General features: G+C 55.9%; 1 protein-coding gene across 1 annotated transcript in view; it reads left to right on the plus strand.

The window, feature by feature from the left end:
- The window catches only part of Foxk1 (forkhead box K1), a 55,296-nt gene extending 35,046 nt beyond the window's left edge, over nucleotides 1-20,250 (plus strand). Inside the window, exons 2-9 of the mRNA XM_027956217.2 lie at nucleotides 4,719-4,904; nucleotides 14,903-15,059; nucleotides 15,519-15,665; nucleotides 16,281-16,474; nucleotides 17,539-17,705; nucleotides 17,792-18,076; nucleotides 19,021-19,245; nucleotides 19,752-20,250. Coding sequence (XP_027812018.2) covers nucleotides 4,719-4,904; nucleotides 14,903-15,059; nucleotides 15,519-15,665; nucleotides 16,281-16,474; nucleotides 17,539-17,705; nucleotides 17,792-18,076; nucleotides 19,021-19,245; nucleotides 19,752-20,029 — 1,639 coding nt within the window. The 3' untranslated portion in view covers nucleotides 20,030-20,250. The remainder of the gene's footprint in view (nucleotides 1-4,718; nucleotides 4,905-14,902; nucleotides 15,060-15,518; nucleotides 15,666-16,280; nucleotides 16,475-17,538; nucleotides 17,706-17,791; nucleotides 18,077-19,020; nucleotides 19,246-19,751) is intronic.
- The last annotated feature ends 6,282 nt before the right edge of the window (nucleotides 20,251-26,532 follow it).

The raw sequence follows: 26,532 nt of genomic DNA on the forward strand, positions 1-26,532 counted from the left end.
CATGTTCCTGAACTCTTTGAAGTTAGGTTACAGGATTGGTTTTGTGATAGGGGTGAAGTGTTTTTCCTTATCATATAACACTCTTCATATGAACTGACGTGTTGTATAACCTGGCACTTTCTAGTGTGTCACTATTAGCCACTGTCCACTCTGACCCATTGTGGCTGTTCCACCTCCTGCCATCACACCCACAGTCTGCCTGTTGGGAAGAGGAGACATGAAGAAGACACTTCATTCCCTGCAAGGCCACACATAGCCCATTTGCACCTTGTTGGACAGCACATAATCTTGTAGGTACTAGAGAGGCAGAGAAATGTCTATTGGGTGGATGTGTGTCTGACTAAAGCATTCACTGTGGAGGCAGGAGAGGACATTTTCAAGGCCAGCAGTCTCTGTCACAGTCTGCCTTTTCAGACAAGCATAAAAAACCATCACCCTCGCTGTCAAAGGAGGCAGCCAAGTGCCCACAGTGACTGCATTCCACAGGATTTACTCTTGGGAGCTGCACTGCACTTCGCCTCTGCGCGGGGCCCGCTGTCTTCCCATGTGGGTGGAGGCTGCTTCGATGCCGCCTGCAGTTGTGGGCCTGGGTGGGACGGCAGGAGCCCCCACCTGCTCCTAGTTGTAGTCTGTCTCAGTAGTGTCGCCGGTGGCTGCCACCTGAGCGAGACTTGGAGCCCCTTTCTCCCACTGTCAGTCTGTCCTCTTGCTGGACAGCTCAGGCCAGGTGGAACCTTAGCTCTGCACACTGCCCTTGTGTATGCCCCAGGCACGGTTCAGGCACCGATCCCGTCTCTGGGGTCTGCTCTCGGGTGCTGTAGGGGAAGGGTCACCCAGTGCGGGAACGCGGCCTGCCTTCAGCAAGTGCCCAGTGCTCCCTCCAGGCCACAGCGGGGGGTGCCCCTGCCTTAAACATGGTGCTTGCAAGCCAGACTTGAGGTGGCCAGCCCTCTGCAGTGGAAGGACATGGGGACAGCAGTCCCCTCAGCCACAGCTCTGTGGGTGGGCCCTTCTCCCAGGTGTGGGATTCTTCGCGGCTGCCTCGTGGAATGACCGATTTTCCTGCTCTGCCTCCTGGGCGGAGCCACCGAGGTTTGCTTTATTTCCTTGTCTTTTCCATGAGGTTTATTCAAGTCTGTCATGAGCCTTGGCTCCTGGGGGCCTGTGGGGACTCATGGTCCTGCAGAGCGTGTCAGTCCTGTTTTCTCTACAGAGCCTTGTGTCCTGCAGCTGCCTATGTCCAAGTCCCAGCCCAGGCTTCCACAGAGAGCCAGCACCTCTCCACTGGGAGGAAGAGGAGCCCGGGGAGGGGGCACTTGGTGCTATTAACACCTTCCCCGGGAGCTTCCACTCTGCCATCTCTTTACTTCCTTGTGTCTAAAATGAGGTGAGCTGTTTCTCCTTAGATCAGTGAGAGTGAGGTGGGTGCCTCTTACTTTCCTGACTCCCAGGACCAGAGTGAAGTGACCTGCCTGATGTCACTGAGGCCCAGTGGTCGAGCTGTGACGAGGACCGACCACAGCTCCCACACAGAATGCAATGGCAGTGTCTTCTCCCACCAAGGCGGCTCCAGTCTGCCCACTGTCCAGGAGCCGCTGGCCGCCAGTGGATGGGCAAGGGGCCATGGCTGGAGCAGACAGGCTGGCAGCAGCTTCAGGGCCAGGCCTCTTGTCAGAACCCTTGGACGGGATCCACCTGCCTCCCCACCCGCCCCTCAGTCATCCAGGGTGGAGGTTTTCAGCCAAGTGTTGAGCGCTGGTGTTCCCCCACGGGGCCCGCATGCTGGCCACGCTCTGCTCCCAGCCTTGAGGACAATCAGTGAGGATGTTTTAAGAGGCACTCTCCCTGGCCCCCCGGGGACACCTGCTTTGTGGGAACCTTCCTCAGTGGGTGGGCTGACCCCAGCAGGGAAGGACAGGAGCCATGTGGCTAGGCAAGACTGTGATACCTTCCAGAAGAGACTTCAGTTGCAAAGCAGCTCATCTGCACTCGCCTCGGGCCCTGAACCCATGAGAACATCTCTGGGAAGAGCGGGGCGACCGCAGGGAGCAGAGGGCACTTGGTGCCTGCCCCTCCAGGTCACTGCCTGCCTTGACAGTCTTGGAAGAGTGAGTCAGGAGCTGAATTTGAAGTAGCTGTGACTGCCCATGTCATGAACAGGCCTGCTGTTAGCTCCACTGGAACACTGCCATGGTCCCCACAAGGGTCGTCCTGCACCCAGCAGCTCCAGGCGGCCTGAGGTTTGGCCACTAGTGTCCTGCCAACATCCCAGGCCTGGAAAAGCTCACATTACTAAGAGCTAAGTCTGTGTGCATGCTAGGTACAACCTTAGCTTTTGAACTGGAACTGTGCTTAGAGGTGGTCTCTTCTCCCCAGACCCTCCAGTTCTGTTGGTTAAAAAGCAAAGCAAAACAAAAACAGGACAGGACAGGTTCTGTCGCAGTCATCTATGGCCAGCTCTGCGCGAGCAGCGCACCCCACTTCTAGCATCTGTCCCTGGTTCCTGCCCAGCAAGACTCAAGGCCGGAAGTGGAGGGAGGGGCCTGGAAATCAGATGGCCCTCGGCCCAAAGCCCCTCTGGGGACGTGACCCTCTCTGGTCTTCACCCCCAAGCTGCGTTCTCACAGATTCCTATCTGCCCCTGACCTCGGCGTGGGCCAGAAGCCATATCCTCCTTCTAGTTGGCCTCCATGTTCCTGGGGTCCCTGGTTAGTGCAGGGACCTTCAAGCATGGGACTGTGACCTGCTGACAAATGGGGACCGGGGTTGGTTTGGCAGCTTGGCCACAGTGGATGGAATGCGAGAAGGAGGCACACAGTCAGGGTCTATGGGAACCGTCCCATGTCCTCATGCCTTTCCGCTTGGCATCAGTAAGTCACCGGCACACAGGACAAGCGTTTGCTCCTTCACACCGTCATTCGCAGAGGGCCGCATCTTCATCTGCTCAGCTCATCGGCAGGGGCCCAGCCAGACCCCTGACTCCAGCGTCTTTTCCTTCTGCACTTGGGGACACGTAGCCTGTGCTCAGACTTGGCTGTGAGCAGATGTTGGCTCCCCAGAGCCAACACTGTTGGGCCTCTGGATGGTGAGCCCGTAGGCTTCAGAGGCATCTGAGAACAAGGGCTGGTGGTCCCTTCTGCCCAAGTGCTGATGGAGGAAACCACTCTGGGGAATCTAACAAAAGTGGAAATGACATCAAGTGCCTTAGGTTGGACTTGGGAGCAGATGGGGCAGCAGACTGCCTGCAGGCAGAGCCCTCCTGTCCTTAGCACCAGGCTCCTGGGCAGTGCTTCCCGGCATGCTTCTCACTCCAGACAGCAGCTGCAGCCCCTTCCTTGGGCTTTATATGTGGGAACATCAGCATGGTGGCCTGTTGCCCAGCACCCCTGGGAAGTCAGCTGCTGCTGATGCCCCCTCTCCAGTTCCCCTGGCCAGAGCCAGTCCAGCCTGGCCTGGTGTTTGAAGTTCCCATCACCTGTTGGTGTGGGAAGGCGGCCTCCCAGGGAAGGTGTGGGGAGCACGCGGGGCCAGTCATCTCCTCCTCTGCAGGGCCCTGGGCAGGGGTGGACTCCTGGAGCACCATTCTCTTAAGTCTTGTTTTTAGAACACTGTTTGCTAAGAGCAGGAGGATCTTGGAGGGAAGGGTGCCTGCCCAGGTCTGCATCTGCGTGGGATTTGGGGCAGATTCCCTGTTGCTCCGGAGTAAAATCCAGGGTCAGGAGCAGACTGGGAGCCGCACTGGCGTGGCAGGTATCTCCCCACCCGTGGTCTCACGGTTGTCGTGGTGGGGTGCCCCTGTGAAGTGCTGGAGGCAGGATGGGTGATACTCAGCTTGCCACCTCCTGTCCACTTTTCAACAAGGAGCCTCTTCTAGAGAGTTGTCCCAGGGGCCAGCATAGCTGGTCCCGCACGGCCAGTCTGCCTTATTTTTTTTTTTTTTTAACTGGCATGCCAGTCAGCAAGTTGTTGGTTAGTAACTTCTCAGTTCAGAAATCAGAAGGTGTGCTGGGTAAACAGTGCCCAGACTTTGATAAGCAGGAGTTCTGTGAACTTTGCATTTTCACTCACGCGTTCACCTGAGCACACGGGCGGGCGTGGTCTTGGGTGTTGGGGGCACCTCCCTGGGCTCCAGGATTGGATTTGTTTGCACGTGGCCATGTCCTATAGGAAAACCAGGGCCGCAGGTTCCCACCCAGGGCTGGTGGTGAGAGCGCTGTGAGCCCCTGTGAACTCCGGGCCCCTGAGTCTCACTCCTAGAGAGTCCAGGTGTGCACAGGGTGAACCTCTTATTCCGTCCCAAGACACTTGTTTTATACGTCCCGGTGGCCCCAGGGAGTCATATCCATAAAATCTCTACAAAATGTCATCACGTCCTTTGAGTTATTTTCCACATGTGGTAGGGAAGGAACCCCACCTGGGCAGCTGCCTGGTGGATATAAAGGGGCTGGGCCTGTGTGGAAGCCCCAAGAGCGGTGGCATCATGGTGTTTGGGGTTTCTCTCTCTTGTGTTCACGCACAGAGCTGATGTCAGCATGAGCCCGCATTTATATTCCAAAGTGTCCTAAGGAAAGCATGAATGTGCCACCTTAGGCACAGAGTAGACTGCAGCGAGCATGAGGGCTGCAGGCTATGGCCAGCGATGACCGAGACTGGCCCCTTTGGGACAGGGCTTCCTTCCTGGGCCCTGAGCCTGATCCACTGCTCTCCTCCTGTTGCAGGTGCACGTTCCGATTCCCCAGCACAGCCATCAAGATCCAGTTCACTTCTCTGTACCATAAAGAGGAGGCTCCAGCGTCTCCCCTCCGACCACTCTACCCTCAGATCTCCCCGCTGAAGATCCACATTCCGGAGCCGGATCTCCGAAGCCTGGTCAGCCCCATCCCTTCCCCGACCGGCACCATCAGGTAAGTGGAACTCCTTGCCAACACGGCGTGGGCAGCAGGCCGGGTGACTACTTGGTGGGGTCTCTGTCAGTGCTCCTGCAAGGAGAGGTCTCTGCCAGCTCGCCTGTCACCCAGCTTGACTGACGCTGCCTTGCCAGGCTCTGTGGGGGCAAGCGCAGGGAGACAAAGCAACATTGAAAACGTTTTTGTTTTCTTTTACTAAAAACATTTTTCTTTCCACATTTGTTTTTGGTGCACTAATTCTACATCACGATGGGGTTTGTTGGTACATATCTGTACACACACACAATATGGCAATGCAATTTGGCCAATATCACTTTGAAAACATTCTAAAGTAATATTTGCTTACCAGGAGTTGAGGAATTTTGTTTTTCTAAACTGCATTCGTGGAATTTTTTTGTGAAGTGATTGAAATAACTAATTGTTGTCAGATTATATGATACAGAGGTAAAGCCCTGGGGACAGGTTCTGGGGCACCCGTGTATATGAGCTTCCATTGTCGCCCCACCTTAGTCACACAAGTGCTTCTGGGGACAGCCTTCAGCCTTCGCACCCAGCCCAGGCCCTTCCGTGTGCTCCTGTCCCCTCATTCAGGACGCTACAAAGATGTGGACTCGAGGGCCAGGATTAGTAAGTTTTAAAAGGTCTTGGTGTGCCATCACCAGCCTCCTTAAATACAGCGGCTTCCCCTCGCAGCTGCGCAGGAGTGGGCCTGAAGGTGCAGTGCATGTGCAGTGGGGTGCAGTGGCCGTGGTTCCCGCCAGCCCCGCAGCTTCTTCTGCTCTGCATTGGCAGCAGAGGTGGCCCCTCGGGGGCTCTGGCAGTGTCCGGTATTGTTTGGAAGTGGTGTGACGGGGTGTTGTTCCTCTCGGGATGCTGTGAACCACATGCCGAAACCCACTCTGCAGAGACAGCCAGTGCCAACCCCCAGACCCGGCACCCCCTTCCTGCTGGCCAGCTTCACTCGGCAGTCCCTCTGGGCTGCACGCCGCACCTCTCCAGGCCTGTGCGAGAACCCCAAGTAGTCCTCTGTCTGCAGTCGCTGGGGGTGGGATTCCCCAGCAGTTACTCCACTGTGGGCGCCTGATTCTTCCTGAGTTTCTACCTTGGAATTCTTTTCAGAGGCCAGTCACTTGTGTTGGAGTTGATGGGAGTTGTCCTGTTTCCAGAGTCAGCACGGGGTAGTCTCTTTGGGGTGGCCCTGGAGGCGGCCACCACAGAGTTCAAGTCTGGGATCTGAGTGTGGTCCCAGCCATGTAGTCAGTGGTTGTGCACCTTCAGGCATGTCCCCATCTGTAAAGCCAGCCCTAATAGTTCTCTGTGGTGTCAGTGATGGTAAGTGACAATTGCCTGACACAAGGACATTCGATGCTTGTGCATTAGGACTTAGTCCTTGGAGCTTCATGAGAGATTGGTGTTTTCTTAACCCCATTTCATATTTCTGGAGTGGTCCTGTTCCAGCCCCTGAACTCTGCGTTGACCTCCTTTGTCCCTTCAGACACCTGGCTTGTGTGCAGTCCCGACAGTCAGCCCAGGGCTCGCTGTCAAGTGTCGTGACCATGCTATCACATTCACTTGTGTGTGTAGTTCCCATGCGGGTAAAAAATTATAGCTTGAGACCCCAGGCAGCCTCTGTGGAGACAGTTTGGCAGTTCCCAAAAAGGTGACTCAGTAGTGCACTGTCACGTCCATGCAGTGACTCAGCTTGTGTTCACAGCAGCACTATAGATGACTCCAAAGTGTAGACACTGCAGACGTGTGACCTGTCCCTACAATAGGCAATTACATGGCCAAGCAGAGACCTGAGGTACTCTTACTGGTCGAAGGGGTCAGGACATGCCATGGGCAGAGGCAGGACGTGGGCCAGTGGATGCCTGGTCAGGGTGAAGGGAGGGGTGTCCACCGGGAGTGGGATGGGACCATGTTCAGGAATCATAGATAGTGGCGTGGTCACTCCCTGAAACCACTGTATTGTACACTCAGTGGGCAAAGTGTGTGGTGTTGAGGTGCATCTCAACAGAGCTGTTGGGAACCACATGTGGAATTAAATCTTGATCCAGTATCACCTTAAATCAGCTGGTGGAGTGGAAGCCAAGACCATTCCTCCTGCCTCCAGGTGCTCAGACCTGCTGATTCTGCCTGTGTCTATTGCATTCTGCAGGCAGCAAAGGCCTTCCCTGTCCACAGGAAGCCAGACCATGCGGCCTCTTAGGGACCCCTGAGGGGTGAGCTCACCCCTCCTCCTGGGACTGGTGTGGGCTATTAGTCATCAGTTTACAATCCAGCTGAACAGAAGCTGTTTCAGAAAGAGAAATGTTTGGGTTTGTACATAGCAGACTTACTAAAATTATTTCACAAATAAAAATAGCCACCAGCTGGTGAAGGTTGAGTGAAGGCTCAGGTGTGGAGTAGTCTCTCTGGAGCCGGTGGTGATGGGCACAGGGAAGCTCTGGTTGGCTGGAGCTTCTCAAGAGTCCCAGCTCAAGCAGCTCTGGGTTTGTGTGTAACCTGCTCTTCCTGTTGGAGCTGGAAGGGTCAGTGGCCCCTGTCCCTGCCCCCAGGTTTCCCACCAGGTGTGTGGGACTGGGTTCCTGGGCGCCTGGTGAGACTAGGGACTTGGGTTCTGCTGTGTGTGGACCTTTAGTGTTTCAAGAAGACCTTTGTTGACACCCGTTTATCTTAGCGCTTTGGAATTCACTTGAGAGTTCAGAAACCTCAGGCCTTGGGGTTGGCTTGCCAGGGTGCTTTTCAGTTTGAGTTTCTTTGTGGGGGCGGAGCCCGCGTGTTTACAAACATGCCCTGCCCTGCTCTCCCCGCCAGGTCCCGCGGGGCGGGGCGGGCCGCTGCTCCAGCACTTTCCTAATTTGGTGCGTCTTCGCCTCGCGCTTCCCCATTGGCCGCCGCGCCGCTGCGCTGGAGGACCTCCAGAGCCGGCTCCTCCCTGGCGCAGCTGGCCCCGAGCCGGCGGCCTCTACTGGTCCCCGGTGGCCGCAGCCTGCGGGATCCTTCCCGAGTTGAGCAGCGGCCCGGCTCCGCCCCGGGTCCGGCCCCGCCCCCGCCCCAGGCCCCGGCCCCGCCCCAGGCCCCGCCCCAGGCCCCGGCCCCGCCCCAGGCGGCCCGCGGGCTCCCTGCTCCAGGTGGGCTGTGCTGCCTGTGGTTGTGTGTTCGCTGGCGTGGTTTGGGGGTTTGTCCTGCCCAGAAGGACTGCGCCCAGAAAATGAATGAGTGCTCTTTGAAATAAATTCTGCGACTTTTAGCAGCACTCTGACTTTTCTTTTTCTTGTAAAGAAGTGTTTTTAGGAAAGAGCGAATGGGTTAATCATTTTCCAGGCCTTATAAAAACAGGCCAGTCTAAGCCATGGCCCTCAGACTTTAAGAAAACCTCTGGATTTACACAAGAGGAAAGGCAGTGGATGGGGGATGAAGAGACAAAGGAAGTGGGGGTGGGAGAGAGGAGAGAGCAGTTCTACAAACTGCTTCTACCGGGCCTCTCTGGATTGCCCCAGTGTGGGCCTCGCTGGGGAGGTTTTATTACATAACATAAAAAGTGGCTTGAGTCTGAACCCCTTAAATCATGGTGCTCGTGCCCAAGCTGCGCCCTGCCGCCAGGTGTGTCACCCTGACCTGACCTGCCGGGTGCGTCTGGGTCTTAGGGCCGTTAGCCCGGTAGTTCCCCATCCTTGCTTTCACTTTCCTTGGTTTCGGTTACCCAATGAAGTCAGGTTCATTCTGAAAATACTCAGTGGAAAATTCCAGAAGTGGAATTTTAAACTGCACATCATCATTCTGAGTAGTGCCAACCTGGGGCCTGTACCTCTGTCCCATGTGTCCGAGCAGTGTGCCACCCACCCACTCAGCCAGGGCACCACAGTGGGGCGCGCTGGGCTCCAGGCAGGTCCCAGTGCCAGAGTCGTCTGCGAATGGGGCAGGCCCAAGACAGGCTATTGGGTGCTTCCTTTAGGTGAAAAGAGGAACATTTCCCACACTTGTGGAGGGGGCACAGCAAGGTTCTCATGGGCTGGGTGCCGTCCCAGGTCTCAGGTGTCCACTGCAGGTCTGGGATGGGGCCTGTGGAGAAGGAGACTCCTGGACTCTTTGTTTTTCTGGTAACTGTGGGTCCTTCCTTCAAAATGACTCGTCCTGCTCTAGTTTCTAGCTGCAACTCCTCCTGCATGTCCAGTGTTGGCCGTAAGAACAATGCGTACAAACATTGGGTGGTCACAGCAGGGACCCAGCCTGGCTGGCCTGGGAGCCTTGGCACTTGTAGATCATGAGGCTCCAGCTTCCTGTTTCCTGCCTGTACCTGCAGGCCTCACCAGCCCCAGCCCATGTTGTCCCCTTCCCCATCTAAAAACTTGAGGAAAATAAAGTGGGTTCCTCCACACTGAGAGGTTGGGACCCTGTCTTCTGTGTTCCTTTTATTTTTCCCTCCTTTGCAGAGGTATTTTTGGCTCTTAACTGCTGGAATAATTGAGTGGGGTTAGTGGGGACGTCCCCAGTTCTCCTGTGATCACCGCAGGAACCTTTCAGGGGCCATGTCTGGCCTTTGTGTGGTAGGCCTGCTGTGTGCTTTTGTGGGGGCACATGCTGCGCAGTGGAAGCCTGTCCCAAATTTTGCACTCCTGGGAAGCAGGAGCCTCTGTAGGGCACAGGGCTGCTGGAGGCCCGGGAGGCCGGCCCCTGCCCAGAGTCACAGAATCTGGGACTGATCCTTAGCCTGAGCATGTGCGCGGGTCTGGGTCTTAAGCCTGTCTGAGAATAGCTAACAGCTGGGGGCTAGCTGGTGTTTTTCACTGGGGCAAAAGGCATTCCAGAGACTAGTCAGTCCTCTAAGGTAGCGTCTCAGGATTTTATGGCATTTCATTCACTTATCTTAAGGAATCTCGGGCATTCTTATCGGTAGGTCCTAACAATTTTTTTCTCTGAAAATGTCCTTTCTGTATATTTTTCTTTTTTCTTTTTTTTTTTTTTTAAAGATTTAGAAGCATTACATGTACATTATATAATGTGGACATTTTAAAAAATGAAACCCTCCCCGGGACACCCCCCAGAGATTATTCCTGTCCCTCTTGACTCGTCTTGTGGTTGTCCCTGGGGTTTTCAGCTTTAGGTGTCACATTGGACTTCCTGTGTGAAGATCAAGGATGTCGCCGTCCCTCCCCAGCCTCCCAGTAAAGCTGCGTTACTCTTCAGTTCCACTGGAATTGACATTTCTTTATTACAGCTGTGTTGTCATCATCATGCCCAGCCATTTCCTTCCTGTTCTTTCGCCTTGTTTCCCCCTCCTTGGAGTTCATAATTCCGCTTTTCTGTTTGGCTGGTCCTCTGTGTACCTAGTGTGGCACTTCCTGTGCTCTCTGCTGGGTGTGCATGAGTCTCGCTGTGAGGCCTTCCTGCCGCCTCTAATCGGGACCTGGGTCTGGGGCCCCTGACCCCAGGATCATCTTCTCTGTCATTCTGGGGAATTCCCACGGACTGGTATTCCCTGACTCAAGGGGTGGCTTCCTCTTTCCTGATTTGCTCCTTTGTTTATTGGGAAACATCCTTCATTCGCTTCCTGGGAAAGGGTCCAGGAGAGGGACATTTTAAAAAAAAATCTTCCCTGCCTGGAAATGATTGTTATTTTTCATTCCCCTGTTTGGATGGTTTTACTGGGTAGAGAAATCTAGGTTGGAAACCTCTCTCCCTCTGAATTTAAAGCCTTTTTCTGGCTTTGAGTGTTGACGGTAAGAAGCTGGATGCTGTCTGGTTCTGGATGCTTTCCCCCGCCTGGGGTTGGGAGGTTCTTTTCCATCCCCTGGCCAGACATGCAGTGGGGTCCTTTCAGGCTGAGGACGTGCTTCCTAGACTCCAGGACATCATCTTAGGGCTCGCAAGGCCATGCTCCACCTTCTTGTCCTCTGTACCCAGGGGCATCCCCAGGTCCCCTCCATTCCTTCCTCTGTCCCCTCTTGGCTCTTGTTCTGGTTGACAGGACCTTCTCCACTCTCCCTCTCCTGCCCCCTTTGTTGGTTTTTGTTTGTTTGATTTTTAGGAGCCTTTTCTTCTAGGATATGCTTTTCATGCCGTCCTTGCCAGCTCCTGCCTACGGCATCTCTTCCCCCTGAGAAGACTCGCCGTGTCTTGTTCTGTCGTTTTGTCTTCTCCCTGGCATGTGGCGGTCTCGCCCGTGTCCCCTCCTCCTTGTTCTGTTCTGCGTGGCCCCTGCCTGGTGGAAGCTTGTCTGAAGACATGTGCACCTTGGTAGCCTTTAGGCTCAGGAACAAGGTGGTGGGGACCAGGACTTGGACCGGGCCTTAAGTGGGCTCTGCTGGTGGACCGGCCTCCTCCCCCAGGGAGCCTCCCAAGGGTGCTGCAGGGGCTGCCTCAGGGGCAGAGGACACAGAGCTTCCTGCAGCCTCCCCAGCCCAGCAGACATTTAGGGCATGGACTCGACCCTTGTCTCACCTGGGTTCTGGGGCCCAGGGATCGCCAGGGGCCCATGGACTTCTCACACTGTAGCCATCTCTGCTTCTGCACAGCTGCCCTCCGGCCCCAGGCAGTCCTAGGTCTGTGCTTTGACTTCAGGGACCAGCACTGGGGGACAGTGGTGAGGGGTCCCTGGCCCTCTCGGGGTCCCGTTTGCGCTCTCCGGCAGAGCCAGCTGTCGGGGCCTTCTGGAGGTCGGCAGCTCTGTGCCTGGAGAAGGCCTATCCTGGTTTCAGCAGGCTGCCCGGGGTGTCTGGCCGTCTGTCTGTCAGATTTCTTTTCCTCGACTTGAATTCTTACTGCAGTGAGACTGAGGGCCATCCGGCCGATAGCCTGTCCAGTGCCCTGGACGCAGAAATGTGGTGTTGCCAGGCGTCCCTTGGGCGGCCACCAGAGCAGCTTCCAGACCTGGCTCCAGGGTGTGGCCCTGGCTGTCATGGGGCCAGCATGGGGTGTCCTGGCCAGCACAGGCTGTTGCCAGGCCAGGCCAGCCCTGGGGAGCACGCTCAGGGCCTCCCATCTTCCCTGCCTGAAGCGGAAATGTGACTTAGGAATTGTTTTCCATAAAAGGGAAGAGGGTGAGCTGCGGCTGTCCGGAGCCTGTCCTCCAGCCCCGGCTGCATCGGAAGCCAGGACGATGGGCATTTGTTCCACACAGTGGTTTGGTCTGGGTCCTGCTCAGCCCAGCTCCTTCACCCCATGCAGAACGTAGACTCCCTCCTCCAGGCAGCGGGGGCGGTAGGGCATGTCCCTGGACTCCTCCCCAGGGCACAGTGCGTCTGTCTTTCCTGGAATGACGCCTGGCATCCAGGCAGAGCTGAGACCATCGGCCCCTCAAGAGATTGTTCAGATTTTTTTTCCCTTCAATTGCTGTCCGAGTTTTTTGGTGGAGCAAGACGGGACTCCTGGTGTAGACCTGCACACCCTGGTCATCCTCCCTGGTAGCCCCTAGGCCAGCAGCCCGTTCCCAAGCTCCAAAGCCCTCTCAGCTGGGGCCTTGTGTTCCAGCCCCTCCTCAAGTCCAGAGTTGCCCAGCCCTGGGTTTTTCCAGGCCCTGTGGCATCTCTTCGCCTCCCCCTGGGTGTGGCCCTTGTGTCAGGGTGGCGGTTCCAGGCACAACCCTCTGGAGAGGGCGGCTGAATGGACGCATTGAGACAGGAGCTGCTTGGAGGGCAGGAAGGCCTGAACAGACACCTCACCCGTCCCCTACCAGGCACTAAGGAGAAACCGCTGGGTGTCGTGGCAACTGGACGCGGCCACTCTTAGGAGGGCTTGCGGCACCAAGCAGACACAGCAGCCAGGAGACCCCCTTGCCATCCTCGTTTTGAGCCGAACTTGGCCAAGGCCATGGGTCACCTCCATCAACCTCGATGCTTCTGGCTTCGCCTTGTGGGTGTGGGGTGCACTTTCCACCATCGCTCAGGAAACATCCCTGGAACCGCGGCGGGGGCTCCTGAAGCAGGTGTGCTTCTGGGTGGCACCTCTTGGTCTCGTGTGCTCCAGTCCCAGGGAGCATCCAGGAAATCCCCAGCAGCCACCCAGCACCACCACGTCACAGTCCCCTTGGGCCCACCCTGTGCTGCCTCTGGTGGAATCGTGAAGAAATCCTGGTCTTGGACGCCGTTTCTGGTGAAGTCCTTGCCTCACCTGCGTGCTAGGTTTAGGAGTTCAGGTTCAGAGTTGAATTCAGGAAAGGCTTTATTTTCGTTTCTCCCTCTCACAAGCTCATTTGTGGTGGTCAATCTCCGTGTGACCAAGGCTTTAAGCCACTTCGTTGCCAGGGGCTGGAGGGCGGGACACACCACCTGAGAAGAGTCTCTACATGCACAGAGTTGGCCTGTCTCTATCAAATTTGGTGACACAGGTGGGCAGAGAGTAAGAATTCTCCAATTAGAGTCCTCATAACTGCAGAGGTGATGACCAGAATCGAATTCTCCCGAGTCAGTGTGGGCATTTCCCCGTCCGTCCTTCCTTCATCCAGCAAGCATTTCTTGAGCCCCTGGTATATGGGGGTGGCTTCCAGCCAAGACAGGTGACCCATGGGCACCCCGCCTGAGGCCTGAGGGGCTCCGGTGTGCAGGAGGGTACCCCCAGAGACAATGTCTGGAATGAGTGGTGACATTTGTTTGGATAGCTGGGGAGGGGACATTCTGGCAGCTTCTAGGACAAAGGAGCCAAGCACAGGGCAGGTCCCCTGGAGAGGGCTCTGGGTGCCTGAAGGGCATTGGAGGTGCATCCCCTCCCGGGCCTGGCCTCCTGCCATCACAGGCCCTGGGTGGGGTGGCATCACAGGTCTGCCCGTGTTGCTGGGACAGTAAGGCAGGGCCCCAAGTGAGCAGGACGAGGACTAGGAACACTTCTGATCTGGGCTGCTACACCCACTTGCCATATTCAGTTAGTTTTCTCTCAAAGGTTTGGAAAAGAAATTGTTTTCAGAATCCAAATGTTGATGTGGTGTGATCGGCAGAGCCTGCCCCAGTCAACCAGGGGAGGAGGCCACAGCACAGCACTGAGAGCAGCGCAGGCCACTGTGGGTCCAGGGAGCCAGACCTTGGTGTCGTCGTGACACACGTGGAGGACAGGGCTGCTCAGGCCCTGCGCAGCCCACTCCCGTGGTGTCATGTCTAGCTGAGGGTTGTTGCTCCCACCCAGGAGGAAGGGGCCGCAGGGTGCAGGAGACCAGGCTGAGCTGGGCTGGCCTGGGAGACCTGGTGTGCCCTGCTTCAGCCACCCTTGGTGCTCCCTGTTTTGTTTTTTTTCCAATGGGCAGACCACATTTTATTATCAATTCACTGTTAATGGACATTTAAGTTATTTTCATCTTTTGGTTATTATGAATAGCCCCCTGTTAACATATTCCATATTATTGTTTGTGTACAAGCTTGATCTATTTATTTTTGGTTCTCTTTAGGCACACGTGACGGTAGTGTGTATTTTGACATGCTATACTTACGTGGAGTCTGACTTATGCTAATTAGGACCCCATTCTTGTGGTTGTATGTCGTGTGGAGTTTCGCTGTGATGCATTTATGTGCATAGGAAAGTGATGTCTGACTGTCCCACTTCCCAGGCCCTGGCGCCTCCCACACAGGTTGGTCCCCCTATTTGCATGTATAACTGGCAGTCTCAACCCCGAACCTTTTCTTGGGGTGCCATCTTGTGGACACCTTAGCACAAGCCCGTGGCTCCCACAGACATGAGCTCAGTCTTCCTCCTGCCTGGGGCTGAGGCTGCGCCCTGGGCCCTGCTGGGCAAGGCTGGACCTGTCTGCAGGCTCAGGACTTGAGGTAGCCTGGCCTTGGAGCAGAGCTTTCTGCTGGGGTAAGACAGGATTGCCACTCCAGGGTCCTGTCTTCAACACTGCGTGGCTCTCTGCTTCACTGTTTTGGAGAGCATTGTGTGGTGTAATGGGACTTCCAGGAGAAGAGTGAGTTCTGTCACCCCATCCAGGATGGTCCTGAAACCATGTCCTGCCCAGATTCCTCCTTCCCTGGGTTGTGAACTCACAGTGTGTCCTTTCCTCCCTTCAGTGTCCCCAACTCCTGCCCAGCCAGTCCACGTGGAGCTGGGTCCTCTGGCTACCGGTTCGTCCAGAATGTGACCTCGGACTTGCAGCTAGCCGCAGAGTTTGCAGCGAAGGCCGCCTCAGAGCAGCAGGCAGACACGTCTGGCGGGGACAGCCCCAAGGTCTGAGCCTCATATGTGCAGAGTGACCGGGAATGGGCGATAGAGGCTCCTGAGTGACACAAGCCAGGCACTCCAGGGTGTAGCACGTGGTTGCACAGGAGGCACTGCCCCATGATGCACTTGGCCACTGGTGATAACTTGGGTTCGTGCACCCTGCTCCTCCCTATACCCGTCTCCTACTGACAAAATGATTTCAGAGTTTGACTGACAATGACATTGAGAAGAATGACATATTTTTTTTCTTATAATGTTGTGTCTTGGTTCTTTCCATCTGATAACTGACTTGATATGTTGAGCAGGTAAGAAACTTCAAACTTAAATCAGGATAAAAACCTAATTTCTCCTCCCATGGGGCACAAGCGGCTGAGCGTAGCGCCGGCTGGGGTGGCTTGATGAGGAGCAGGAGACACGGCGGGTGGACCCTGCCCTTCTCCAGGTAACCCCGTGGTCTGCTCACAGGACGAGTCGAAGCCGCCCTACTCGTACGCTCAGCTCATTGTACAGGCCATCTCCTCCGCCCAGGACCGGCAGCTGACACTAAGTGGCATCTACGCCCACATCACCAAGCATTACCCTTACTACAGGACGGCCGACAAGGGCTGGCAGGTGAGGCAGGGGACCGAGGACCCAGCCATTCACAGGTGCCCTCCGGGATGCCGCATGGCAGCCTCGGGGACATCCCTGTGCAGCGCCACCGCGGTTCAGCCGGCATCTTGTTACTTTCTCCACACCTTTGTGCTCTTATGCTTACCCCATGGGGGTCCTGTGTCGTCTTGGAAGGACACTGTGCACGTCATGTCATGTGCTGGTTGTAGTCTTGCTCGTGGAGGTCGGGCTCTGCAGCAGGCATAACCGACCCGTGTCCTGCCTTTGTGTTTTCCTGGTTGCTATTTCCCATCTGCTGCTCTGCTCAAGACCAGCTCTGAACCCCGGAGGCCCAGTCAGGTCCGGGTGGCAGACATGCTCCTGCATGTGGCTTGTCTCTCCGTTTTGCTTTTCCTGCAAAGAACAGTGACGGGTTTTACCTGAGTGGAATTTGGATAGGAAAAGCTGCCCTGGACCCTTGGATGTCCCCCATGAGACACAGTCACCAGGCAGCCATAGGGCAGGCCATCCATGCCTGTCACCTCTGGTCTTGCAGCTTTTTACGTGCAGATTCGGGGCAGTGGGATCTGTGCTCTGACATGCTAGTGACCAGTGACTGTCCCTGCTTCCCTGCAGAATTCTATCCGGCACAACCTCTCTCTGAACCGTTACTTTATCAAAGTCCCGCGCTCCCAGGAGGAACCTGGGAAGGGCTCCTTCTGGCGAATAGACCCTGCCTCAGAAGCCAAGCTTGTGGAACAGGCGTTCCGAAAACGGAGACAGAGGGGTGTCTCCTGCTTCCGCACCCCCTTCGGGCCTCTGTCCTCACGGTAAGCCCCCTGCTGTCCTTGAGCGCTTAGGAAAGCTGACTTCTCCAGGTGTAGAGGGTCACAGATTGTTCTAGACACCACAAAACTCCACCTTTTCTTGAGACAGTCTCAGGACCACTGAACTTCTGGACTCATCACTCCATTTATCAGTAGATTGTTGACTGCTCCTCGAATGTGTTAGCTCTTAGAAGCGGAAGTGTGTGATGCACTGAAGACAGGTACCTGTCAGTGCCTGTGAACCCGAGCTTTCTGCCAGGGAATTGAGGGGTCCCAAGCACAGCCAGCTGCTCTCCTTCTCCATGGTGCAGACCTTTGAAGGAGCAGATGAGAAAGGCTTGTGAGCTCAAAAGCAATTCCGCTGTTAATCGAGTGGGTACTGTGACTGACAGGCTGTCAGGTGGGCCTTCTTGCTGGTCGCTGGCACCTGCCTGGCCACCTGCCTGGAAGGTGAAGACCTTTCCTGCCCAACTCGTTCCTGGCCATGCTCAGTCTGGAGAAGCAGACTGCCCCTTGATGGGCTGGCAGCTGTTCCCACGCTTACCTGTCAGATGAGTGGCTCCGGGCTGGGCAGGGGATGGAGGGCTTCCAAGATGAGCATCAGCCTCAGGCGCTCCACGCAGGCTTCTGTTTCAGACTCGATTCTGTGACAGGCCGCCCCGGGCCCCAGCTCCCATTTCTGGTCTGGGGCCTACAGATGTGGTTCTCAGGCAAATTGTTGTGCCAGCCGTCCAACGGGAGCTATGTCTTTTGACACCGAAGCCGAGCCACTCTTAAGGATTCTGGTACCTTTCAGGAGACAAATGCTGTTGACTGTGGCACTGCTGGGAGCCATAGGTAACGCCTTGCCCCTGGTTAAGGGAGCACCCGACACTCAACCCCCACTGAGTGGAGCTAGGGCTATATCACCAGGTGACAGAGTTGGACATGCCTCAGGGACAGAGAGGTGCCTCGGAAGCCTGAAGTGGGGGGTGGAGGGACGCTGTGGTGTGTGGCACCTTCCAGGTCCTAGTGGTTCTGTGACATGTCACTTACCACCCTGGTCCTTTCTCTTTTTCCTTTTTCAGGAGTGCTCCGGCTTCACCCACTCACCCTGGGCTGATGTCCCCTCGTTCCAGTGGCCTGCAGACTCCAGAGTGCCTATCTCGGGAGGGCTCCCCCATTCCACACGACCCTGACCTGGGGTCCAAGTCGGCCTCTGTTCCTGAATATCGGTGTTCCCAAAGTGCACCCGGTGAGGCCCGGTCTTGTCCTTTCCTGGCACGACAGCCCTGAACAGGGCCAGCAGGGTCACGTCCTCTCTCCCTCTGCTCCCTGCAGGCTCCCCTGTCAGCGCGCAGCCAGTGATCATGGCTGTGCCTCCCCGACCGTCCAACTTAGTGGCCAAGCCCGTTGCCTACATGCCAGCTTCCATAGTGACCTCACAGCAGCCCTCGGGCCACGCGATCCACGTCGTGCAGCAAGCCCCCACCGTCACCATGGTCAGGGTGGTCACCACCTCCGCCAGCTCAGCCAATGGCTACATCCTCGCCAGCCAGGGCTCAGCAGGGGGCTCCCATGACACGACGGGTGCGGCCGTGCTGGACCTGGGCGGCGAAGCCAGAGGTAATGGGAGCCGCTGCTTCGTCTCAGCTGTGCTGGCTGCAGACGCTGCTGCCCGGGCCTGGGCCACGGGCCTCAGAGCTGGCCTGTCAGGCGGAGGCTCAGGGAGGGCGGCTCCTGCTACTGCGTCCCCTAAGGCATCGCTGACTATCCCCAAGTGCCCCCTCGCCTGGCTGAGGGTGCAGCCTGTGGCACGTGGCTGTGGCCTTGAATTTTGATTCTCCTCAAAGTGACACTGAGTTTAGTTGGAACTAATTTAACATTTTCTCAAGGAGAAGGAATAAGAATAAGCCTGGGGAGGTGACCTCTAGCACGCTGGTGAGGAGTCTTTAGAAGTTATTGGGAGGGACAAGTCATGCTGTAAGTTCCTAAAAGAAGTCCAGATCCCAGGGTGGGCCAGCCAGTGCCTCTGTGCTGAAGAGCACCTCTCAGGGGCACCTCCCAGTTAAGCAGGTGGTGTTGTGTGATCACAGTCCACTCAGTCTTGGTGGCCATTTTTTATTTTAATACATCATCATACAAACTGTCTCTTGGTAAAGACTAAGCCATGGCGCTAAAACAAGACCATTTTGTTCCAAATAATACTTTCTGTTTTGCGGATTAAATTTGGGATTTGGGTTGGCTCAAGTTTAAGGTACACTTTTTCAAAATCCTATTGTCTTTTTTGTTGTTGTTGTTTTTGGAAACACGTTTCTTCTGTGGGATTTTCATTTGAGAAGCAGTTTCTCCCAGGGCCGCTCCCTCCTCCCACCTCCATTTGCAGGTCCATTGCTGAGGCATTTGTGGCCTTTGATGGCCTCATTGGCCAAATGCAGTTATTTCTGTTGTGTTTCGTGTGGTGCCGGGGATTGAACTCACAGTCCACACATGCTAGGCAAGTGTCCGACCGCTGAGCTGCATCCCAGGCCCCTGCCGAGGGTGGTTCTGATTCGCTTTGTGCCCCACAGGCTTGGAGGAGAAACCCACCATTGCATTTGCCACGATCCCTGCAGCCAGCCGCGTCATCCAGACAGTGGCCAGTCAGATGGCCCCTGGGGTTCCTGGACACACAGTCACCATCCTGCAGCCAGCCACACCAGTGACCATCGGGCAGCACCATCTCCCAGTTCGGGCCGTCACTCAGAATGGAAAGCATGCTGTCCCCACAAACAGTCTGGCTGGCAGCGCTTACGGTGAGGCCCGGCCCCTTCTCCAAGCCCTGAGCAGCGGGGTCCTGCCCACAGTCAGTGAGCACACCAGAGCTTTTCCAGTCCCATCACTGTGACGGTGCAGCTCAGTAGGGGAAACCAGATGTCCCCGTGCCGTGCAGGCCACACTGAACTGTGGAGAGACAGGAGGTCAGAGGAGGAACATGGGGTGGGGCCCTGGTTGGAGTGGGCTCAGGTCTAAGTGGGTGGTCCCAGGCAAGTGGTGTTGTGTGACGGAGGTGGGGGAGGAACCCTGGGCAGGGTTCTAGGGATCAGACAGATGCAGCAGCAGGAGAGCCTGAGGTGGGCTCCTGGCAGGCTGGAGGGAGTCAGAAGGAAGTGTGCCTCGAGCAGGCAGAGAAAAAGGGGAAGGCTGGGCACTGCCCTGGGAGAAGCCAGAGCTGGGAGCCAGGTCCCTGTCTAGGTGACCAAGGAGAATGGGTGTTGGTCCTCCATAGACTCCCAGGTAACCTCTCCTTCCTCCACCCCAGCCCTCACCAGCCCCCTGCAGCTCCTTGCAGCCCAAGCAAGTTCGTCCACGCCAGTGGTGGTCACCCGGGTGTGTGATGTGGGCCCCGAGGAGCCAGCAGCAGCAGTCATGGCGGCCAGTGCCACCCCGACCCCAGCAACCTCCAACACCACCTCAGCCTCCTCCAGTGGGGAACCTGAGGTCAAAAGGTCCCGGGTGGAGGAACCCAGTGGGACAGCGACCACACAGGCTGGGGTGATGGCAGCCGCCGGCCCCCAGGGCCCAGGCACCGGAGAGTGAAGTCACATGTACAAGGTGGAGCAGGACATGCCACAGGAACCTGAGCAGGCCCCACAGTGCCGACGGCTGCACTTGAGGACCCAGGAGAGGGGCCCCAGGGCTGCCTGCAGCACTGCCACCTGAGCGGTGGCCACCACGCCTGGAACACCCATCCTTCCCACTTTGCCTTCTGCCCTCCCACGGTGTGAAACAAAAACACATAAACCAGTTCCGACAACTGATCGCATGGTCCTGGGGATCTCGTGTGTTTATTTCCCGCTCCCTGCACCGCTGCCTCTCCGGGCCTTTTGGTCAAGGCATGGGGAGAAGGTCTGGCCCAGCACCTCAGGAACCTGTCAAGTCCACCCACCCACCAGGAGGAGGACACCGGCCTCGGGGCCTTTGCTGGGGCAGCAGCCTTTGCCTGGAGGACCCGATAGGAACTCAGCCAAGGCCTTCTGGGGGGACGGGAATGGGACCGATTCCTGTTTGTCATAGTTGGGGAATAGGCAAGAGAAAGGCAGGAACTGCCACTCATGTACTGTTTTATGGTGTCTTTTCCAAAATGACATAGAAAATATTGGCATTAATTAGATGGGGGGGTGGGTCTGGTTTGACTTTGGACCCCAAGTATTTCTTGATGTTTAAACACGGAATTCAGGCTTATCACCAATTCAGGCACACACGAGAGGGCTTGTGTCCCTTGGGTTTCTGCCTGAGACAGTTTAGCAGCACTGGGCTGGTGCTCTCCTGGCTTCAGCCCTGTCTGATAACTTCAAGAAGGATCCGCGGCTGCCGCCTGGTGTCAAGATGCTTTGGGTGAAAGGTCAGTCTGAAGTCAGCAGCTGCAGTCTCCAGCCAGCCCTGGACACGTGTTGAGCCGCACGCCCAGGAAACAGGGCTCCAGGCAGAAGTCAGTTGCCTGCTTGGCGAGGAAGACGTTCATGTGTGTCACCAGAAGACCAGGGTAAACCCCAGGGTCCCCACAGCTCTGTCCCCGGACTGGGGATCCACTGGGACACATCTGCTCACACTGCCTTTCCCACCACATTCCAGTTTCCTGACCTCCCCCAAATCCATCCACTGTTTGAAATTGGAACCGGTTCTGTCAGAAGCTCGGGGGCTCTGGTCACTTAGCAGAAAGGAAACTCCCCACCATGCAGCAGTTGGCAGGCAGGCCCACGCCAGCTCTGCTGGTTTTGACTTCAACGAGGTGAGAGCCAAAGGACAGAATGCTCCCTGCAGTTAGTTGGTCAAGGGGCTCCAGGGCACCTAGGGATGTCCCTCTGCATGTCCATACGACCAGCAGCGCTTTGAGCCACGTCACAGAAGCAGGAGCTGAGGAGCCGTGGACCATTTGGCCCAGTGAGGGGATGAGATTGGAGCCCTTCAGCCACCCCGGGGGACCCTCGGAGGAAGCATTCGCGCATCCTTGCAGTGGCCAGGCACTCTCGCTGGTCCTCTGAGTGGCCACAGCTGGAAACAGCAGCGCTCCAGGGCAGCACCTGCCCTTGGCCTCACAGCCTCTCGCCAGCGGAGCAGCTTCCTCTGCCATGCCCTTGAGGAAAAGACCCAGGGACATCCAGTCCCTGGACAGCAGAGAGTGGCAGGGCACATGCCACCTCTAAATGGAGGGGACAATTTCCCAGGTGATTTGGAGGTAGGGCAGGGAGACTGACCACGGCCAGAGCTGGTGGGCAGGAGGGATGCTCTCTCCTGCTGCTGCTGCATGTCCCCTCACCCACTAGTCGGGTGTCTGCTTGGCCAGGAGGACATTCATGTGCGTCACTAGGAGTTAAGGGGTAAGCCCTGGCCCTGCCCTCTTCCTTCTGCTTGCAGGGAAAACCCGTCGCTGTCATTATTTTAGCCCCTCAGACCAGGGGTTTCTATGGCACTAAACCTTAACTGGGAAATAAGCTCTTTGAAGTCTGTACCTTGGCCTTGGTGAAGTTCCGGGAGACGGGCAGGGTGAGGGCGACCCCTTCTGCCATAGCACCCTCCGCGCGCAGCGGCTCCTCCTTCCCCTTCCTGGGCCTTTCCGCGCGCCTGGTGTGTGTGTGGGTCGGGAAGCAGGAACAGGGAGAGTCCTAGGTGAGGACCTGTGACAAGGGATGTTAAGGTCATCAGATCCTTCTTTCCCTTCCCTGGCTGCACATGGTCACCTCTGTGGGGGATTCTGTTTGATTCTGGACAGTAGTGACAGCCACAGGAGGTGCTTGGGTGGTGGCTCCAGAACTGTAGGTCCCTGTGTTTCGGGTCTCCTGACTCTGGCTCCAACTTGTTTGCTCTTCTAGCTTCTGAGACATTCTGGTCCCTGTCTTCTATACTGTGTCACTGTGAATGTGTCACTGTGAACACTGCCCAGGTGAGGGGCAGAGGGGGCAGGGAGGGCAGGGACCCATTCTCAGAGTCCTGCTCGTGGAGGGTCTCTCTATTAAAGGGACAGAGAAGTGCCCTTGGGATCAGTGCAGACTCTGCGCAGGGAGAGGGTGGGGAGGCTGGAATGTCACGCTGGGTTGATAAACGGTGTTGGAAGGGTTTTGGTCATCCACCAGGTGGCATACCTGGCTCCTGCCAGAACTTGTCCTGGAGCCAGTAACCAGAGACCCAGGGGTAGCTGGTGACCAGAGCTGCACATCCCAGCCAGAGCTCTGCATATGCTCCAGAGCCACCAAGCAGGCCTCGCAGCTGGGCCTGTCCTGGAAGCCAGAGTTCACCCAGGGGCCAGGAGAACCTCTACCATCGGGCTCGGGCCTTTTAGGTGTCACTGTAGATGTGGAGCAAGAGGACCTGCTCTGGGTCATGCCAGGCTCTAGGCTCTGGCATGACCCAAGGTGGAGGCCCGAGGTCCAAGGTCCAGGCGATGGCCTGGGGAGGCTCCCTCCTGCCTTGCCCTGCTCTGACTGGAGCTTCCAAAGACCCGGGTGCCTGGCCAGCCTCTCCCTACTCAGTACATCACCAGACTCAGATGCAAGAGTGTGTGAAGACGGCCAGCCCTCCCAAGCAAGCTGGCGTGGTGCTGGGAGTCAGAAGCTACCCTAAGAGCTCGCCTGGCTGTTGGGACCTCAGTTTGCATCCCTCTGTCCGTCTCTCATGTGTCAAGCGGCAATTGGTGGCACTTTCCTTCCATGCACTTCGGGTGTTGGCTGTCCCTTGTGTCTAACAGGGGGACTAACCCACTGTCTCTGAGAAACTCAAGAAGGAGACTCATCATCCTTGAGACCAGGCCGGGAAGACAAGGGGTGGGGAGTAGGCCCAGGCAGGTGGAGGACCCGTGGTTTCCCACCCAAGGCCTAGTTTGTTCTATGTGAGGTTTCTGGGTTTCTATTTTCTATTTTTGTTATTTAGACCCAAGTCAAATGGAAAGGGTGGGAGTAGACGTGGGCGTTGCTGGATGGATGTGTCATGGACCTAGGTCTCATGCTTGAGTGTTTTCCAAGTTGGGAGGTAAAGATCAGGTAGAGCTTCATCATGGCAGGGACAGAGACTCTCCCACTCCTCTAGGCCACCTCTGTCTCCAGGTGGGTAACCAGTCTCGGGATCCACTCCTGGGGCTCTTTGCTCTCCTCCCCAGGCCTGGAGAAAGGGTGGCTTGAGGTCCTGGGATCATTTTAGCTAATGCTCATTATTTCCTCTGAAATGAAGAGCCTCCCTGGGACATTCCAGGTGGGCTGGGAGTTTCCAATACCAGGGTTCCTCTCTGTAGACAGAAATCTCTACACTGGTGGCATACCTGGTTCCTACCAGAACTTGTCCTGAAGCCAGTAACCAGAGACCCAGGTGTGGCTGGTGCCCAGAGCTGCACATCTCAGCCAGACCTCTGCATGTGCCACTCTGACTTCGGAGTCAGAGTCCTTCATGGAGAACAGACCTCACTTGAAGAGACAAGAGCTTAGTTGAATGCAGGAGGAGGACAGGAAGAAAGGATTCCCCAAGCTCTTACAGTAAAGAAACAAATGCAGCTGGTGGGAGGGAGCTCTCTGCTCTTCTTCAAAAGCCTCAAATTCCCCTTTGCACCTAAGTGACTTCATCTGGTCCAAGGGACGGGACCCTCTCTAGGGACATTCCCCACCTGTCCTGGGCGCTCCCTCACCCTCTGAGAGTGCGCCTCAGTGCCCAGTAGCTTGCTCCGTGGTAAATACAGATAAATATGAAAAGCATTTGTAAGACTGTACTATTAAAAAAAAGAAAAAGAAAAGTCCCCATGTGCCGAACAGGAGCCTTTGCTGTCGTGGGCCACTCCGCTGAGCACAGAGCGCAGAGCCCGGCCGACCTTCCTGGTCTTGGCTTAGGATGGAAATGTGTTTGCCCACGGCCTCGTCTCAGGGCTCCTTCAGATACCTCTGCCTAGAAGCAATATTATTTAATAAGAACAATTTAAATTGTTCCAATTGCTGCTATGAAGACAGGACTGGTCTTCAGCTGGGACTTGGCTTTGGAGGCTCCCCAGTGTGTACGTGGGCTCTTTGAGGTGAGGGCAGATTACAGACTGGAGCAGAGGTCTCGTGCCCATCTCCGCCTGCCCACTTCCCGTTGTGCTCCTGTCCTTTGCGACTCCCTTTTGTCATACAAGTTGCTTTCTGCATGCCTTGTTGTCGCGCTAGGGTTTTTGGAAGGCTCAAGACCTGGTCCTGGTCATGCATACACGTTCACTGTCCTTGCTCAGGTCTGGTGCAAGAAATCTGCTCCCCACGTTTTCTCTCAGTACCCAAAGCTGCTGTGCAAGCATCAGAGCCGGCAGGGTGTCCCTGCAGTACTGCAGCCCTGCAGGCTAGTGAGCTGGCCCACGTTCCTCAATAGGAGACCCTTTCCCATGGTCTGTGTTTGAATTTCAGATGTTACAGTTGTAGAAGGGACGGTCCCGTTTGGAGCAGCTCTGCTTACCTGCCCTCACCCCATGAAGTGGCAGCAGCTTTGCAGCATGGGGTTTTGTGATATTCCCATGGGCATTTCCTCTAACCTGAAACAGAAAACAGGCCCATTTCAATGACTTTGTTTAGGGAATATAATTTTATACTTATGTTAAAAAAAAAAAAATCCATGCTCCCCTTTCCAGGTCTCAGCTCAGCTGTTGGAAGGAGCATTCCAGAACCACACGTAGGTGGTCTGGTGCAGTAGCCAGGGCAGTGCTGCCCCAGAGGTGAGGCCAACCAGACGCCCATCACCAGAGGTCCCCCGTGGGCAGGAGAGCCAGTGCTGTTCCCCTGTAGGTGGTGTGCGGAGGTTCTAGGGGGCAAGGCTGAGGGCACAAGAGAGAAGTGTGAGCCGGAGGGAGCAGTCAGCAGCATCTACTGGTGAGCCTCCCTGTGCCTGTGGCCACCTCTGCCCATGGTTAGACCTGCCCTGAGAAGTGTCCTTCCTTGAAACGGTATGCCCTCGGGCCCAGGCAGAGGTTCTCAGGACGAGGACTGAGCTTTCCTCAGGAGCCCCCACCTGTCACCCAGCTGGGTGCTTCTGTTGCATTTTTGGGCAGGGCTGAAATGAAGATCCTTCTCTCAATTAGTGAGCCACGGGGAATTTTTAGCTTCTTTTACTCTCCCTAATGGCTGGTTGGGGCTGCAGAGTGTTCTAGAAAACAGTTAAGAGAGCAGTTACTTTTTATTTTAGGCATCCTCCATTCTTTCTGGGCAAAGACCCAGGCACAGGATTTTATTCATTCTCAGCATCTGCTCCTCCTTCTAGACACAGGTGGAAAGAAAGCCCCTGGGGCCCGTGAGCAGCAGCAGATCCTCTTAGGTACTGGGGTTAAGCAGCCAGTCACTGGCCATAGAGGACCCCTGGGGTCGCAGGCCCCACAAGCCAGCAGCATCTTTAAGCTGCTTCCTGGTTTCAGTCACCTGTAGGCTGCTGAGGACACTGGAGAGGGCTCCTTCTCTTCTTGCCCACTTCCCATGAGAGAGTCAGCAGAGAATTAGAAGAGTCCTGGATTAGATTCTGTATCTGGGATCTTGTTTCTGGAATGGTTTGCCCGTTTGATTCATCAGATCCGCAAGACACAGTGAGCAGCGTGCAGGAGGCTGGCCCAGAGGACGTGTGGCTGCCTGAATGAGGACAGGTCCCGGCATCATGCGCAATCCCCCAGGGCTTCTCTCCCTGCAGTAAAAGCACTTGTGGGCTTCAGCATCTAGCACTGTCCCCAAACTCCCAGATATGTTGGCTGAGCCCAGATGAGCCCTGTGACTCTGAAGTAGGTTTTTCCCCCTGTGTGAACCACTCTGGCCTGTATGGATTCAAACTGTGTCTGTGGCCTCTGAATTTCTGGCTTAGCTGGGCCAGACCTTTTTTTTTTTTTTTTTTTTTTAATTAATAAAAATAGGGATTTAAAATCAAATGTTTTGTTTGCCCTGACTTCCCTTGGAGGGAGGCATTTTGGATTCCTCGTTATACCTTAACTTAACATAGCTTGATTCCTGCTTCAGGAAAAGGTGGCAGAGAGGAAAGAAGAGGCAGGAGCTGTTCCAGGTCTTTCCTTAGGCTTTGCTGCGTCCCTGAAGGCTGGCTGCTCGGCGTGTGCTAGGATGGGT

This window comes from Marmota flaviventris, chromosome 19 (assembly GCF_047511675.1).
Source record: "Marmota flaviventris isolate mMarFla1 chromosome 19, mMarFla1.hap1, whole genome shotgun sequence".
In the NCBI taxonomy this organism is placed as follows: domain Eukaryota; kingdom Metazoa; phylum Chordata; class Mammalia; order Rodentia; family Sciuridae; genus Marmota; species Marmota flaviventris.